Source organism: Heterodontus francisci, chromosome 42 (assembly GCF_036365525.1).
Source record: "Heterodontus francisci isolate sHetFra1 chromosome 42, sHetFra1.hap1, whole genome shotgun sequence".
Classification (NCBI taxonomy): Eukaryota; Metazoa; Chordata; class Chondrichthyes; order Heterodontiformes; family Heterodontidae; genus Heterodontus; species Heterodontus francisci.
In genome coordinates, this window is record NC_090412.1 from 7,491,991 (window position 1) to 7,510,912 (window position 18,922).

Here is an 18,922-nt window from a genome sequence, read left to right on the forward strand (position 1 = left end):
TAGCTGGAGATTTTGAATTCTGTGCTTGTGGCACATGGTACATCCAAATCCAGACACTTCCCTTCCCTTCCTCGACTTCTCTGTCTCCATCTCTGGGGATAGGTTGTCTACTAATATCCATTATAAGCCCACCGACTCCCACAGCTACCTCGACTACACTTCTTCACACGCTACCTCCTGTAAGGACTCCATTCCATTCTCCCAGTTTCTCCGTCTCCGACGCATCTGCACTGATGACGCTACCTTCCATGACGGTGCTTCTGATATGACCTCGTTTTTCCTCAACCGAGGATTTCCCCCCACTGTGGTTGACAGGGCCCTCAACCGTGTCCGACCCATTCCCCGCACCTCTACCCTCACCCCTTCCCCTCCCTCCCAGAACCGTGACAGGGTTCCCCTTGTCCTCACTTTTCACCCCATCAGCCTCCATATCCAAAGGATCATCCTCCGCCATTTCCGCCACCTCCAGCGTGATACCACTACCAGTCGCATCTTCCCCTCCCTTCCCCTGTCAGCATTCCGAAGGGATCGGTCCCTCCGTGACACCCTGGTCCACTCCTCCATTACCCCCGCCACCTCGTCCTCGTCCCATGGCACCTTCCCCTGCAATTGCAGGAGGTGTAATACCTGCCCATTTACCTCCTCTCTCCTCACTATCCCAGGCCCCAAACACTCCTTTCAGGTGAAGCAACGATTTACTTGTACTTCCTTCAATGTAGTATACTGTATTCGCTGCTCACAGTGTGGTCTCCTCTACATTGGGGAGACCAAGCGCAGACTGGGTGACCGCTTTGCGGAACATCTCCGCTCAGTCCGCAAGCAGGACCCTGAGCGTCCGGTTGCTTGCCATTTCAACACTCCCCCCTGCTCTCATGCTCACATCTCTGTCCTGGGATTGCTGCAGTGTTCCAGTGAACATCAACACAAGCTCGAGGAACAGCATCTCATTTACCGATTAGGCACACTACAGCCTGCCGGACTGAACATTGAGTTCAATAATTTCAGAGCATGACAGCCCCCCACTTTACTTTCATTTTTAGTCATTTTTTCTTCCTTTTTTTTTTTTACATTCTTTACATTTTTTACAATTTTTTTTTTTGCATTTATTTCATTTCATCTTAGTCTGTTCAGTTTGCTTACCCACTGTTTTTTTCAGGTTTGCACTTGCTGCTGTTCAATATTCAGTGTATTAACACCTAATCTGTACTAATGCTTTGTCTTTCAACACACCATTAACATATTGTTTGCCTTTGCTCTTTTGGTGACCTTTTGGTCAGCTATGTGGCCTGGTCCAATCTAGACCTCCTTTGTTATCTCTTGCCCCACCCCCACCTCACTTGCTTATAACCTGTGACTTTTCTAATATTTGTCAGTTCCGAAGAAGGGTCACTGACCCGAAACAGTAACCCTGCTTCTCTTTTCACAGATGCTGCCAGACCTGCAGAGTGGTTCCAGCATTTCTTGTTTTTATTTCAGACAGTCAGAAACCTGTCGCCTTTCCAGATCCTTTGGGATCTCTTCAGGGATTTTAATATATATATGCCCCTTTGTTCTGAATTCACCCCGACGCACCAACAGTTTCACATCATCATATTTTCAAAGATCGTTATCAGGTCTCCTCTTAATCTTATCAAGAGAAAAGAGAGCCCAGCCTGCTCAATCATTCCCATAAGTTTGATCCTTTCAATTCTGGTAATGTAGCTTATAAATCGTTTCTGCACTTTCTCCAGTTCTTCAATATCCTTTTTGTAGATAGAGACTAGAAAGGCACACAACACTCCAAATGTGGTCTAACCAAGGTTTTATATAAATTTATTACCTCCCTTCTTTTCTATTTCATTCCTGGGATGAGAGGGATGTCCTAGAGATGAAGTGAAATGGGCATTTATTCTCTGGAGTTTAAATGGATCAGACGTTTCATTGAAACGTATAAAATTCTTTGAAGGCATGACAGTGTAGATGCTGAGAGGCTGTTTACCCTGGCTGGAGACTCTAGAACTAGGGGTAAAGGTTTGGGCTACTTAGGACAGAATTAAGTAGAAACTTCTTCAGTCAAAGGGTTGTGAATTTTTGGAATTCTCTCCTGAAGCTGTGGATGCTCAGTCATTGAGTATATTCGAGATTTTCGGGCACTAAAGGGAATCAAGGGATTATGCAGATCAGGCAGGAAACTGGAGCCAACACACCAATAACTCTCCACTCATGTTGGACTACGTGTTCACTTATAGCCTTCATTCTGTCCCCAGCAAATAAGCACTTTTTGGAGACTATTAACGGCTATGATTCTTAAAAAAATTATACTGAACAAAAATTCTCACTAATAATTGTAAAGCCTGTGGTGTAAAATAAAAATGAAAACTTACAATCTGGCCCTACAAAAATAAGCATTTTCATAATACAATACATTCTGCCTTCATTGTAACAAGAGCCAAGGATGTTGTGGGTGAGCTGCACATCATAGGGCATAATTGAACACATACCAGTGACTGTAACATATTGCAACAGAAAAAAAAAAAGTCTTGTAACATAGGATATGCTGATATTCGTGTTTGTATGCTGGTTGTAATTAACCTGTAAATACATTTGAAAACACATTTCCAGATTTGCTAAAACATTGAAAAATATCTGAAGTTAAAAGTGTGAATAAACAATAGAAAGGCACAACGGATTACATAGCGAGGGGTCAGATATGCATGATTTGTACCAATACTGTTTACATAAGTGGTCATCTCACTATGCAAACACAGCATTATTGCAGAAAAATAGTTGAAATATTAAGGGGAAAAGAGAACCCAATCCTCAGAATTTATATTTAAAAATTTCAATATATTGACAAGCAATTTTTGTTTCTCCAACCATAATTCATCTTTATTGAAAACTCATCACACAAACAACCAGTTACTTGCACCCTGCCATGACAACCCTAATGCTCGTGTGGTTCCTGAACTTTGTTATTCCTGGTACTGGATACAGTTAGTACAGTTAGGACTTTTGAGTAGTTGGACATAAAACCCCCCACCATAAATCACAGAGGTGCCAAAGCTGCTCAAACCATCCCTGTATGTGTTGGGAGGCCTACCCAATGTCGATGAACTGCTAAAGAGTACCTCGTTACTTCCCCTTACCTTTTGGAGACTCTGTAAGTTGCAACAGTCAACTGGCCAGTCACAGGGTCATGCACTGTGGCACGCTTCAGCTACAGAGAGAGAAAGGACAAATTTAATCCTGGAACAGCCAGATCACCACTCATTAGTGGAATTCTGGAAGCTTCCGATTGGTCAGGATATGGGGGACAGGGAACAGGCAGAAGGAGGAAGTATTGTATTTGGGACTGAGTTCCAATTCAATGTCCTTTCACTTTTTAAAGTTTGGCTTCCTTCAAGCTCAAGGTGAGGATAGGGGGGATCTGGGTGATTGCATCTGTTTAAGCTGCTTGCACATATTAGAACCACAGGTTCTAACTGCATGTTTTGCATTTCATCGACGTGTTGACAATTCAGCCCTGCTCTTGGTGGTCACCTTTTCCCCCAGTTTCACGTCGGTGGATGCCAGTTTCCAAACATGCACGGTTTGAACAAGATGCAGCAGCTTCACTTTGAAGAGGAGCCGGCACAGCTCTCGCTTACCTTTTGCTTATTCTGTAATGAGCTGTCTCCAACACTCCAGTTATTGGGTTAGAAATGGTGGCTCGTCTCAGCTGTGAAGCCAACCAATCAGAAAAACAAAAATATTATTACTAACTTGATTGGATATTGAGCAGGACCAATCAGAATCCTTCCAGTGGGAAAAAAAACAAGCACATCACTCTGCAACGATCACCCTTGGGTCCTTCCACCACAATCTCTGGCTTGTGTGCATGCAGTTAGTGGTGATAGCAACAATCGCACCTTTGTAAAACTGAGTTTCTTGGAAAGCCTGTTTGGAGCATGACTAACAATTACAGCACTTGTACTCCTCAAGTGACATTAGTAGTGACTGAATCATGAATTTTTCAGGTCTATTATTAGTTTACCATGTAAGCATGCATTAACATTTAATACATAACTAAATACAAGGGCAAGTGTGATTTTATGCTTGCTCATCAAATGATGCAAATGTGTAAGATTTGTGATTACATTTCAATTTTTTTTTGACCATTAAAACATCTTCAAGCTCTGTGCGGTCAAGAATTTTCTCTGCCTCTTGGCTGCAAGGGTTCGACAAGACAGTCTAAATCCAATCTTAATGGCCAATGATTTACAGTACAGAACTTTTTTTGAATTCATGGGCAGGTTATGGGCATCCCTGGCAAGGCCAGCATTTGTTACTGATCCTTAATTATCCTTGGGAAAGTGGCAGTTAGCCACCTTCTTGAATATAACCGAGTGGCTTGCTAAGCCATTTCAGAGGGAGATTAAGAGTCAACCACATTGCTGTGGGTCTGACGTCACACAGCTAGGCCAGGTAAGGATGACAGATTTCCTTCCCTAAAGAACATTAGTGAATCAGATGGGTTTTTATGACAATCTGGAAGTTCACAGTCACCATTATTGATAATAGCTTTTTATTTCAGATTTGTTTAATTATCTGAATTTAAATTCCCCAGTTGCTGTGGCGGGATTTGAACTCATGTCTCCTGGTCATTAGTCCAGGCCTCTGGATTACTAGTCCATCAACGTAACCAGTATGCCCCAAACGACTGCACTTAATTCTGCATTAATTGGCAAAAATGAGCAATCTCGTTACGAAAGGTCAAAGGATGAAGTATTTCAAATACAGGCTTTATAAACAAGGTTTCATGATTTCATGGCAAGTACATTTTACTTCCCGTAGTACAGAAAGAGCATTTCTGTGCTGTCTGAAATGGTTGCACAGATGCTGACAGGGAGGTAAGAAACTTGCTTTCCACCATAGACCTGTGCAGATCCTACACTACTCCATCAGTTACACAAGTATCAAACAGATCTCTATACTCCCCTCAGTGTTAGTAACCAAATGCTCACCTGCAGGGTCTGAGTCACAAGATCTAACACCGAGGGTGAAGACTGGTCATTTCACAACACATTAATGGGTTGAATTTTAGGTGTGGGATACTGAAATGGATATTTCAGTTGCATTTGATATGGATGGGATTTTTTTTTTTTTTAATTCTGATGCATTGACAGCATGTCTTTTCAAAGATAGCATGCTCCCCTTCTCGGTTTTCCCCACACAATGCATGTCGCTGTCCAAGAAGGCTGGACCCAGATCTTGAACCAATGTTGCTCCTATGGTTAGTTCACAGCAGCTTTAATATTACGCTCTCAGGCGATCTTTCAGAAGTACCCAAGTCTCAATTTCACCATTTCAAAAGGCCAACAACTGTATTAATACACAGGGTGTGGGGGAGCATGCAAATGATGCAGAAGGACTTTCCACGAGGGAGTGAAAAGTAACACAAAGTAAGTTTCATTGAAGGGAAGATCAACCAGGCTTGCAACTGTCCGCTCTGTAACAGAGCTAATGAACTGACACACAGACACATCAGAATGATGTGACATCTTACCCTTGGCTTTGCTAACGCTTTCACTCGCTCAATTTCCTGGTCAGAAATGATATCAATGTAGCGAATAATTCGAGGTTTGTCCCATTCATCCTGCTGCTTCACAGGTTTCAGAATGTACTGAGGATTCCTGCTTGCATCTGAATAACGGCAAAAGAGCTTTCTCTGCTTTCCAGGAGTCTGCATGGAACCAGATATGAAGACAGGCATTTATATAGTGCCATATAACATTTGTTAAAACATCTCAAAATGCTTGATACCCCGTTTTAATTTGAGTGCAGTGACCATTACAGAAAGAAAGGCAGAAACATTTTGTGCCAGCAACTTGCAGTAGATAGATGTGAGATAAGAACCAGTTCATGCAAGTTTTGCATCAAATAAGAAACACATTAGATGCTGATCCAGTCTTTAAGCCTCCAACAACAGATGAAAACCAATGCCATACACATTGCCTACACAAACTCTACAGATAAATAAATAGCAAAATCAGTTATATAACAGAACCTAGTACTACTCCAATGGAAGCTTGGTGCCTACTGGCTCAGCCCAGGCACTACAGTGACCTGAACTGGACATTTTACAGCAATTTTGTTTCCCTAAATTACTACTCTATCCTTCTCCTTGTAAAGGTGGTGGCATTTGCCCCAGCAGTCTACAGATGCTTTACCCGAGTGACCATTCTTCAGTTCCGAAGAAGGGTCACTGACCCGAAACGTTAACTCTGCTTCTCTTTCCACAGATGCTGCCAGATCTGCTGAGTGGTTCCAGCATTTTTTGCTTTTATTTCAGATTTCCAGCATCCGCAGTATTTTGCTTTTATTCTTCATATGAGTCTAGTCAGCAAGTCAACAGCCTATTTAATGGTGATCAGTAACACAATTGAACTCAATCTGGTTCTCAATCAACATCCACACGTCACTGGATAACAATTGGCAATGAGATTCATGGCCAATTCTTCCCCTCTATAGCTTGGCAACAGTGACAATTGCTGAAAGGTCTGCAGTACACGTGCTTTGCATTAAAAAAAAAACTGAAAGAATGACTTGCATTTATATAGCATCTTTCAGTACTTCAGGATGTCCCACGACCTCAAGCGCTTTATAGCCAATGACGGATATACTTTTGAAGTGTCATCGATTCTGGGTACTGCCTGTGTGGAGTTTGCAAGTTCTCCCTGTGTCTGCGTGGGTTTTCTCCGGGTGCTCCGGTTTCCTCCCACAAGCCAAAAGACTTGCAGGTTGGTAGGTAAATTGGCCATTATAAATTGTCACTAGTATAGGTAGGTGGTAGGGAAATATAGGGACAGGTGGGGATGTTTGGTAGGAATATGGGATTAGTGTAGGATTAGTATAAATGGGTGGTTGATGGTCGGCACAGACTCGGTGGGCCAAAGGGCCTGTTTCAGTGCTGTATCTCGAATCTAATCTACTGCTGTAACGCAGGAAATGCAGCAGCGAATTTCAAGTTAGCACAGTCCCACACACAGCAATGCGATGAATGACCAGGTAATCTGTTCTTGTTGGTGTTGGTTGAGGGATAAATATTGGCCAGGACATCGGGGAGTGCTGTGGGATCTTTTAATTTTTTGCCTGAGAGTGCAGATGGGGCCTCAGTTTAATGTTTCATCTGAAAGATAGCACTCCTGCACTGCACTGAACTGCCAGCCTAGATCATGTGCTCAGGTCTGGAGTGAGGCTTGAACACATGAACTCTGACTCAGAGGGGAGGTAGTTATGGCTGAGCCGCAGCTGAAATGGGTTTTCAACTCCTTCATTCATTTGATTCCCTCGTAGGGAAATCAAAGGATGAATCTACCACCTTCCTCATTTATTTCGCTTGTGCACATCACGTAATACATTCTACACAAACTTAGAAGAACACATATCCTGCAAGTAGCAAATCCTCAGCATCCAGGAACCCTCTTCATTCAAATAATTTACCTACCAGTTTGATACCTTCTCCTCGGCACAGCTTTTCATATTTCTGTCTCTCTGGTAGGTAATCGTTTTGGCGCTCTCTCTTGGTCTGTGAAACATCCCCTGATTTGCTTCCTGTTGTTTTCTGGGCCACGTTTGACATTTCCTTTTTCTGGTCAGCCATCATATACTCGAAATATCTCAGGTTCCCATTTGCTCGCTGGTGCTCAGGATCTATAACAGAGGTCAGTGTAACATCTTTCACAAAAATCTCATCTTCTACCCTCACTTCAAGTTAAACATAACTTTGATGAATGAATGATGCAACCTCTTTAAGCTCCATTTCCTAATGATTGCTGCAATTTCACTCCCTCCCCATCCCATACACGAAGCTTTTAAAAACAATCTTTATTAAAGATATTTGCCACTTGAAACAGTTACATTGGTTCTTGCATCATCAATTAAACACCAACAAGTAGAGGTCAATTTCAAACACCTGCATCTTGTGATACCATATTACTACCCTCTGTTCTAGACTTCTGGGTTCTGTGATATATGCGAACCAGGGCAAAAAACACAGGATCAGTGGTAGATATATGCTCGCGTGTAATACTTGCGTACACAGGTATGAGTGGCTACTTGGTATTCCTAATTAAACTCTTTATACAGAAAAAGGGAGCAACTGAACTGTTAAGATACAGAAATATGGGAATATTCAATAATCCTTGAGGGGAGTCATGCTCAAATTGAGTATGTGTCGGAGAATCTCATGTTGCTGTTGCACTACCTTTGTTCCCCCTGAATGTGGCTTCCCTGCTGGCAATGCTCAATTTAACCTTTCGGTTTTTTGAAATATTTAAGGAAGAACTTCAAGACAAAGATTCAAACATTACAGCTTTAGGAGTGGGCAGTTTTGTGAATGCTTCAAACCCGCCCAGTCAAATAATTTAAATCCAGCTACGGTTCTAACTGTGTTGGTCACCACCCAGGACCTTGCCAATGTAGCCCTTCTAAATGTATCAACTTTGACGCAGTGTGTCAGAGGTTACGTGACTGTAGAGAGGGGACATACAGTCACAACCCAAGTTTGTACTTATCTAATGCCTTTTCAGACGTGCATCTTGCAGGGATATTAATCAGGACTATTTCCCCACACACTCTCCCACCTTTCCTTAAACTGTAAAGCCCTTAAATTGAACAAAAATCAACTGATTGATGCAATTAGTTCCTTAATTCTTTTGGGCCTTTGCATCCAGCAGTTTTTTTTTTTTTTGCAGACTTCTGTTCGCGTTTTGCCGTGAATGGCAGTCGATAACAGATCAGAGATCCGCCTCGTTTATAATAACGAAAGATGACTTTTTATTATTGGTGTTTGTGTCAGGCCTATTTGTAATCACGCTGAAATTTAAAACCTGCTGTTGGACAAGGCCTACCTCTGTGTAAACAAAGCACACATTACCTGTCTCATGCCGACACCACTTCAAAGGCAGGCAAGTCACCTGTGTCTAGAGGACAGGTGGATAGAGTGGTGAAAAAGGCATATGGAATGCTTTCCTTTATTGGCCGAGGTTATAGAATACAAAAGTGGGGATGTAATGCTGGAACTGTATAAAACGCTGGTTAGGCCACAGCTGGAGTACTGCGTACAGTCCTGGTCACCGCATTACAGGAAGGACATTGCGTCTGGAGAGAGTAGAGGTGAAATTTACAAGAATGTTGCCGGGGCTTGGAAGTTGCAGCTATGAGGAAAGATTGGAAAGGCTCGGGTTGTCTTTCTTACAACAGAGGAGGCTGAGGGGTGACTTAATTGAGGCATACAAAATTATTAGGGGTCTAGATAGAGTAGACAGGAAAAACCTGTTTCCCCTAGTGGAGAGGTCAATTACCAGGGGGCACAGATTTAAGGTGATTGGTAGAAGGATTAGAGGGGACATGAGGAAAACTTTTTTCACCCAGAGGGTGGTGGGTGTCTGGAATTCACTGCCTGGATTGGTGGTGGAGGCAGAAACCCTCAACTCATTTAAAAGGTACCTGGACATGCACCTGAAATGCTGTAACCTGCAATGCTACGAACCAGGTGCTGGAAGGTGGGATTAAATTGGGCGGCGCAGACACGATGGGCTGAATTGCCTCCTTTTGTGCCGCAACCTTTCTACGGTTCTAGATGGACCACTTAACAAGGGCAAGATGCAAAACTCACATGCTGTTAGAAACAGTTAACGCCGAGTACACCTCCTAAACTGCAAAGCAGACACAGTTAACTGTTTCGGATTACAGACCTACCAAAGTGTGAGAATTTGTTCTGGCAGGCATTTCAGACAATGTCTGACAACCCTACCATCACAGTTCACCTGAAAAAGAGCTGCTCCCTTTTAGCTGTAGTGCAGACAGACACAAACAGAGGACTCCGTGAATTTGTCGTATAAAAAAGCTCCATCAAGCATTCGAGTTACTTAAGGAACTGCAGAGAATTATATGGATTTTCAGTTTTGTAACAGATTCTGCAAGTCATAATTTATGTATCTGCTCCTGTTTGACTCTTGTTTGGCTAAGTTTATTTCTTAATAAATCGGATGTGTAGTTGTAGCCTTACCCAGTTTCAGCAGACTCTTTGTGAGCTCCAATGCCCTGTCCAGATCGCCTTGCTGATACACTGCATAGCTCAGGTAGTCCAGTATGGTGATTTTGTCAATGGTGGACACCTCGCCAGCTTCCAGCTGTTTCAGTGCCTGCTCCATCCACAGTTCTGTATGGTAATAATCGGTATCCGAGTAGGCCACCTTTCCCAGCTCATAGCAGTCTTCTGCCGTGAGTGATGTTTTATGCTTCACACCTGAGAGGAAGAGGTCAGACAGATAGCGAACAGCATTTACAATTTGGTTCCCCAACTTGAAATTAAAAATTCTTATCACTGTGTTTAAATATCTGCAAAGCCTCTGTTCCTCTGACATCAGCTCTTGTGCAGTTCCCGCCCCTTACTCCACCACAGGCAACCAGGCCTTCAGCTGAATCGGCTGCACTCTAGAAATTCTCCCTAAATTCCACCACCTCCCTCAACTGCTCCTTAAAACCCAACTCTTAAACCAAGCTTTTGGTCATACGTTCTAACCTTTTTCTTCACTGGCTCGCTGCCTGATTTCTGTATACTGCTGTGAAGCACCCGAGGATGCTTTTCAATGGTAAAATGGCAATGTAAATGCAAACTGATGTTTTGAGAGCATGCTGATCATCACTGGAAATAATAATGCTGGCGAGTGATAATACAGAAATACTAGAGAGATTACTTCCACTTCTCCATCACTAACTCAGAGTGTTAGGAACCTTTGGAATTGTCTACAACAGAGGGCTGTGGATGCTCCATCAGTGAATATACTTAAGGCTGAAACAGACAGAGTTTTGATATCAGGGAATCAGGGATATGGGGGGCAGGCAGAAAATTGGAGTTGAGGCAGAAGATCAGCCATTATTGTATTGAATGGCAGAGCAGGATTGAGGGGCTGGATGGCCTACTCCAGCTCCTATTTCTTACGTTATGTTCTTATTAGATTGAAGTGTTCCAACGAAGAAGCCCTTTTGATTCATTTGATCGCATCCTTCAATGAAACCCACCCTACTTTTTTTTTCCATTACAGCTTTAACATCCACCTAAAAGGCAGGCAGGATTTTAGTTTTAACAACACAGCATTCCTACAGTACTGCACATGAGTGGCAGCCTAAATAATGCACTCAAATCCTGTTGTGGGGCTTGAAATCACAACTTTCTGACTCAGTGTTAAATAGTCAAAAGAGATTCTCAACGTCCATCAGTTTTAGAGTAAGTGAAAATAAAGTTTTTTTTCTCCAAGTGTTTCTCTCAGTTTTCAAATCACACGCAGCTTCCACAGTGCGGACTGCGACACTGACCACTCCCTGGTGTGCAGCAAGATTAGACTCAAACCAAAGAAGCTGCATCACCCGAAGCAGAAGGGCCACCCGCGCATCAACACGAGCAGCATTTCTTATCCACAGCTGTTACATAAATTTCTAAATTCACTTGAAAAAGCCCTTCAAAACACACCTACAGGGGATGCAGAGACCAAGTGGGCCCAAATCAGAGACTCCATCTATGAGTCAGCTATGACCACCTATGGCAAACGTGTGAAGCAGAATGCAGACTGGTTTCAATCTCATTTTGAAGAGCTGGAACCTGTCATAGCCGCTAAGCGCATTGCACTGTTGAACTACAAGAAAGCCCCCAGTGAGTTAACATCCGTAGCACTTAAAGCAGCCAGAAGTACTGCACAAAGAACAGCCAGGCGCTGCGCAAATGACTACTGGCAACACCTATGCAGCCATATTCAGCTTGCCTCAGACACCGGAAACATCAGAGGAATGTATGATGGCATTGAGAGCTTTTGGGCCAACCATCAAGAAGATCGCCCCCCTCAAATCTAAATCAGGGGACACGATCACTGACCAACGCAAGCAAATGGACCGCTGGGTGGAGCGCTACCGAAAACTGTACTCCAGGGAAAATGTTGTCACTGAGACTGCCCTCAATGCAGCCCAGTCTCTGCCAGTCATGGATGAGCTGGACGTAAAGCCAACAAAATCGGAACTCAGTGATGCCATTGATTCTCTAAGCCAGTGGCTTTCGAGCAGAGAGATCGACCATTGACATGCTGTTCTCCCTTCGTCAGCTACAGGAGAAATGCCGCGAACAACAGATGCCCCTCCACATTGCTTTCATTGATCACACCAAAGCCTTTGACCTCGTCAGCAGACGTGGTCTCTTCAGACTACTAGAAAAGATCGATGTCCACCACAGCTACTAAATATCATCACCAAAGTACGGAAAGTCCTCATCAAAGAAATCCTCTTTGCTGACAATGCTGCATTAGCATCTCACATTGAAGAGTGTCTGCAGAGTCTCATCGACAGGTTTGCGGCTGCCTGCAACGAATTTGGCCTAACCATCAGTCTCAAGAAAACGAACATCATGGGACAGGACGTCAGAAGTGCTCCATCCATCAATATCGGCGACCACACTCTGGAAGTGGCTCAACTATCACCAGTAGCCTGTCTCTTGATGCAGAAATCAACAAGTGCATGGGAAAGGCTTCCACTGCTATGTCCAAACTGGCCAAGAGAGAGTGGGAAAATGGCGCACTGACATGGAACACAAAAGTCCGAGTGTATCAGGCCTGTGTCCTCAGTACCTTGCTCTACGGCAGCGAGGCCTGGACAACGTATGTCAGCCAAGAGCGACGTCTCAATTCATTCCATCTTCGCTGCCTCTGGAGAATCCTTGGCATCAGGTGGCAGGTCCGTATCTCCAACACAGAAGTCCTCGAGGCGGCCAACATCCCCAGCTTATACACCCTACTGAGCCAGCGGCACTTGAGTTGGCTTGGCCATATGAGCCGCATGGAAGATAGCAGGATCCCCAAGGACACATTGTACAGCGAGCTCGCCACCGGTATCAGACCCACCGGCCGTCCATGTCTCCGCTTTAAAGACGTCTGCAAACGCAACATGAAGTCCTGTGACACTGATCACAAGTCGTGGGAGTCAGTTGCCAGTGATCGCCAGAGCTGGCGGGCAGCCATAAAGTGTGTCGAGTCGAAGAGACTTAGCAGTTGGCAGGAAAAAAGACAGAAGCGCAAGGGGAGAGCCAACTACGTAACAGCCCTGACAACCAATTTTATCTGCAGCACCTGTGGAAGAGTCTGTCACTCTAGAATTGGACTTTAAAGCCACTCCAGGCGCTGCTCCACAAACCACTGGCCACCTCCAGGCGCTTACCCATTGTCTCTCGAGACAAGGAGGCCAAAGAAGAAGTGGAAGAAGTGAAGTCTCTCACATTCCAAGAGATCATTAGAAGATGGTCCTTTAAACCAGGCTGTGCTACTAATAGTAATAAGACAGGGAGGTTAGGGTTTGGAAACAATGTTTAAGCAGTCATAGACTTATCCTTCACCAAATTCTCCTTTCCTGTGGGAAATGCCTAGTTTATGTTGGGTGGCCACTTGCCACAGCATCTACTACACAGCAGATTATCGGCAGTGACTTGTGATCAATACATTTTAGACAGCCTGGTCAACAGTTCAGGCTCAACCAAGGCCGCCTAAAAACAGATCAACTGGTCATGTCTGTGGAACATTGCTCGCAAATGGCTGCCGTATTTGCCAATATAACAGGAGTTACAGCATTTCAAATAGTGATCCTGTGAAGTACTTTGAGATGGTTTGGTGTGAAAGGTGTAACTTGATGTGACTTAATATGGTACGAATTAGAAAGCAGCAAGTCTTTTGTTCAATTCAGATTAATATGCTTAGTAATAGGTGTGTGGCCACAAAATATTTACCTTAAAGTCACACTTTTTTACCCTAATTATATAAGTTTAGTTCTGTACTAAAGTTAATTTGGCAGCATTTTAGTCTGACCTAATTCAGCCACTTTCCACCTCTCCCACCAGAAGGTAAAACTGCTTTTCTATTAGGTTTACTAGCATGCTACTACTGTCAACTCACAACCAACAAATATACAGACAACACAGATCTCCCTGCCACAAGTTTTAGAAAATCCAGCAAAGTTAGTTGGATCTTGCTACCATCTGCACAAAACCTGTTGTGTCATGAGCCAGTGGCACTACCACAACATAAGATCGCCTTCGCTGCATACCTGGGAGGTTACCCTGAGAGATGGTCTCTGCGTCTAGTTTGTACGTATCCTGGAGGCGTATCAGAGCCTTGGCAGCTCCAGTCTGATCTTCGTCGTTAGGCAAGTGCTGTCTCTGAATGGTGAGGTTAGAAATGAACCCTGCAGAGACATAGGGTACCAATGCATCAAAACTCAAAAATAAAGATCACATCCAAACCTTTCACCAGGGCAAGAGCCTGCAACACAATACTCTGTTCTGGTTCAGTAAAGGGAAGCAGGCCTGCTGTCCAAAATATGCAGGCAATGAGATGAAATGGCAAATTAGTTTTTCACATTCCTATCTCCTGTATTCTAATTTGTACTGGCTACTTTCCTTTCAGAAGTCCTCTGTTAAAGCCTTTATTTAACTGTGAGGCAATATGCAAGAGCAGTGCAAATTCATTCATTCTCTGTTTTACTTTCGCTCCCTTTCTCCCCCTGTAGGGTAGGATTTCACCTTTGCTTGACTGTTCAGATAACCTAGGTCAGATTAGTAAATCCCCTCAGTGGTTTAGTTCAACAGTGCCTTTATAATACATTGTCCTCCAAGTCTCAAATGTACCTTCCATACTTAAGCAATTCTTCCTGGTGAGGAGGCCAAGCAAACCTCCACAAGTATCATCAATAACTTACATGGTAGACTTCTATAAAAGGTGCTACTGCCCCAAAAATGGACTTGCCCTCCCTACTTTTGGCTCAACACCAGATGTCATACTGTCAGCAGAGGAATACAAAAGTCTTAACAAATTGCTAGGAATGAGAGTGGGGGCCTGGTTAAACCCCACATGCTTGAACTATAGATTTCAAACTAGGGTCTCAGATATGATCAGATTTCTTCCCACCTACATCCGTGACTCTTCTGACGCCCGATGTCATTTTGACAATTTCCAGTTTCCTGGTCCCAACCGCCTCTTCATTATGGACGTCCAATCGCTCTACACCTCCATCCCCCACCAGGATGGTTTGAGGGCTCTCCGCTTCTTCCTGGAACAGAGGCCCAACCAGTCCCCATCCACAACCACCCTCCTCCGCCTGGCTGAACTTGTTCTCACATTGAACAACTTCTCCTTCAACTCCACGCACTTCCTTCGAGTAAAAGGTGTCGCTATGGGTACCCGCATGGGTCCTAGTTATGCCTATCTTTTTATGGGATATGTCGAGCATTCTTTGTTCCAGTCCTACTCAGGCCCCCTCCCCCAACTCTTCTTCCGGTACATTGATGACTGTATCGGTGCCGTTTCCTGCTCCCGCCCCGAACTGGAAACCTTTATCAACTTTGCTTCCAATTTCCACCCTTCTCTCACCTTTACATGGTCCATCTCTGACACTTCCCTTCCCCGACTTCTCTGTCTCCATCTCTGGGGATAGGTTGTCTACTAATATCCATTATAAGCCCACCGACTCCCACAGCTACCTCGACTACACTTCTTCACCCTACCTCCTGTAAGGACTCCATTCCATTCTCCCAGTTTCACCATCTCCGACGCATCTGCTCTGATGATGCTACCTTCCATGAAGGTGCTTCTGATATGACCTTTTTCCTCAACCGAGGATTTCCCCCCCACTGTGGTTGACAGGGCCCTCAACCGTATCCGGCCCATTTCCCGCACCTCTACCCTCACCCCTTCCTTTCCACCCCATCAGCCTCCATATCCAAAGGATCATCCTCCGCCATTTCCGCCACCTCCAGCGTGATACCACTACCAGTCGCATCTTCCTCTCCCTTCCCCTGTCAGCATTCCGAAGGGATCGTTCCCTCCGCGACACCCTGGTCCACTCCTCCATTACCCCCACCAGCTCGTCCCCGTCCCATGGCACCTTCCCCTGCAATTGCAGGAGGTGTAATACCTGCCCATTTACCTCCTCTCTCCTCACTATCCCAGGCCCCAAACACTCCTTTCAGGTGAAGCAGCGATTTACTTGTACTTCTTTCAATGTGGGATACTGTATTCGCTGCTCACAATGTGGTCTCCTCTACATTGGGGAGACCAAGCGCAGACTGGGTGACTGCTTTGCGAAACATCTCCGCTCAGTCTGCAAGCAGGACCCTGAGCTTCTGGTTGCTTGCCATTTCAACACTCCTCCCTGCTCTCATGCTCACATCTCTGTCCTGGGATTGCAGCAGTGTTCCAGTGAACATCAACGCAAGCTCAAGGAACAGCATCTCATCTGCCGATTAGGCACACTACAGCCTGCTGGACTGAACATGGAGTTCAATAATTTCAGAGCATGAAAGCCCCCCATTTTACTTTCATTTTCAGTTATTTTTTCTTTTTTACAATTTTTTTTTTTGCATTTATTTCATTTCATCTTAGTTTGTTCAGTTTGTTTACCCACTGTTTTTTTTTCAGGTTTGCACTTGCTGCTGTTCAATATTCAGTCCGTTAACACCTAATCTGTACTAATGCTTTGTCTTTCAACACACCATTAACATATTGTTTGTCTTTGCTCCATGACCTTTTGGTCAGCTATATGGCCTTGTCCAATCTACACCTTCTCCTTTGTTATCTCTTGCCCCACCCCCACCTCACTTGCTTATAACCTGTGACTTTTCTAATATTTGTCAGTTCCGAAGAAGGGTCACTGACCCGAAACGTTAACTCTGCTTCTCTTTTCACAGATGCTGCCAGACCTGCAGAGTGGTTCCAGCATTTCTTGTTTTTATTATGATCAGATTTCTGTCTGTTTGGGGTCAAGCATATCATGTACAGTGACTACTCTGGCTCAAGAATTCAACATTTTATACTCTTTCGGTTATTTACTCACTAGCATGTTTGTTGCTGTACACCAATAAATTTAAGTAAAAAGATTTCCTGCAATGATACCAGGATTTCTTTTGGATGGCTGTCTTTGGAAGTTTGGACAGAGGAGTGCATGGAAGTGTGCCCAGGGTATTATTTTAGCATGGATAGAGCATTGGTTAACAGACAGGAAGCAGAAAGAAGGGACAAAGGGGGCATTTTCAAGTTGGTAGGCTGTAACTAGTGGAGTGCAGCACGGATCAGTGCTGGGGCCTCAGCTATTTACAATCTATATTAATGATTCAGACGTAGAGACTGAGAGTAATGCATCTAAGTTTGCTGATGATACAAAGCTAGGTGGGAATGTAAGCTGTGAGCAGGACACAAACAGGATGCAAAGAGATATAAACAGGTTAAATGAATGTGCAACAAGGTGGCAAATGGAGTATAACGTGGGGAAGTGTGAGGTTATTCACTTTGGTAGTAAGAATAGAAAAGCAAAAACTTCTAAAATAAAAAGAAAAAATGCTGGAAATACTCAGCAGGTTTGGCAGCATCTGTGGAGAGAGAAGCAGAGTTAACGTTTCAGGTCAGTGACCTTTCATCAGAACTAGCAAAGGTTAGAAATGCAATAGGTTTTAAGCAAATAAAGCAGGGGTGGGGCAAAAGATAGCAAAAGGGAAGGTGTTGATAGGACAGAGGGTCACAGAGAATAACTGACCAGAAGGTCATGGAGCAAAGGCAAAGGGTATGATAATGGTGTGCTGAAAGACAAAGCGTTAGTGGAGAGGGTGTTAAATGACGGAATAATGAACAGCCGTGGCCAAAAGGACAAACATGGTTAAAAAATGAATGATGAAACAAACCAAAATAAAAAATAAAAATAAAAAAGGGGAGCCAGTCATCCTCTGAAATTACTGAACTCAATGTTCAGTCCGATAGGCTGTAGCGTACCTAATCAGTAAATGAGAAGCTGTTCCTCGAGCCTGCGTTAATGTTCACTGGAACACTGCAGCAAGCCAGGACAGAAATGTGGGCATGAGAGCAGGGGGGTGTGTTGAAATGATAAGTGACAGGAAGCTCGGGGTCATGTTTTCAGACTGAGCAAAAGTGTTCTTCTAAATGTTGATGCTCAGAGACACTTGGGTGTAGTCACACAAGGAACACAAAATTAGCATGCAGGCACAGCAAGTAATTAGGAAGGCAAATGGCATGTTGGCCTTTGTTGCAAGGGGATTAGAGTAAAAGAATAAGGAAGTCTTGCTACAATTGTACAGGGCTTTGGTGAGACCACACCTGGAGTTGTGTGTGTAATTTTGTTCTCTATAGTTTAAGAATATACTTGCATTGGAGATGGCACAGCGAAGATTCACTAGATTGGTTTCTGGGATGAGAGGGTTGACCGATGATAAGAGACTGAGTAAATTGGGCCTATGCTCTCTGGAGTATGGAAGAATGAGATGTGGAAACATTGAAACATACAAGATTCTGAAGGGGCTTGAAAGAGTAGACACTGAGAGGCTGTTTCCCCTGGCTGGGGAATCTAGAACATCGGGGCACAGTCTCAGGATAAGAGGTCGATCATTTAGGACAAAGATGAGGAGAAACTTCTTCACTCAAAGGGTTGTGAATCTTTGGAATTCTCTAGCTCAGAGGATTGTGGATGCTCCATTGTTGAATATTTAAGGCTGAGATAGACAGATTTTTGGTCTCTCAGGGAATCAAAGGATATGGGGAATGGACGGGAAAACAGAGTTGAAGCCGAAGATCAGCCATGATCATACTGAATGGCAGAGCAGGCTCGAGAGGCCACATGGTCTACTCCTGTTCCTGTTTCTTATGTTCTTATGTGTCAATATTTATCGGGGATTCCTAGAAAAGTCACATTTTCTATATTCTACTTGCTGTCTCATTCAATGGGACACAGAATGCAGAAAGTCAATGTGGGACAGGGTGGAGGTGGCAGGAGGGGGGAACCACTGGAATTAACTTACACCTTACTATTCCATTGGAATTAGCATGTTGCATTACTAATTGTTCACATCTTCTACTATCTACTGTTC

General features: G+C 44.0%; 1 protein-coding gene across 7 annotated transcripts in view; it reads right to left on the minus strand.

Annotated features, from left to right (window-relative positions):
* The window catches only part of LOC137355423 (prolyl 4-hydroxylase subunit alpha-1-like), a 74,985-nt gene that overhangs the window by 22,628 nt on the left and 33,435 nt on the right, over positions 1–18,922 (minus strand). For 6 of the 7 annotated variants that reach the window (XM_068020464.1, XM_068020469.1, XM_068020466.1 and 3 more), the window contains 5 exons: positions 14,101–14,238; positions 10,031–10,270; positions 7,466–7,671; positions 5,525–5,701; positions 3,627–3,697 (listed from right to left, as the gene is read on the minus strand). In XM_068020464.1, coding sequence (XP_067876565.1) covers positions 3,627–3,697; positions 5,525–5,701; positions 7,466–7,671; positions 10,031–10,270; positions 14,101–14,238 — 832 coding nt within the window. Of the gene's footprint in view, positions 1–3,125; positions 3,197–3,626; positions 3,698–5,524; positions 5,702–7,465; positions 7,672–10,030; positions 10,271–14,100; positions 14,239–18,922 lie in introns of all 7 variants that reach the window. The other variant, XM_068020465.1, reaches the window with a different exon arrangement.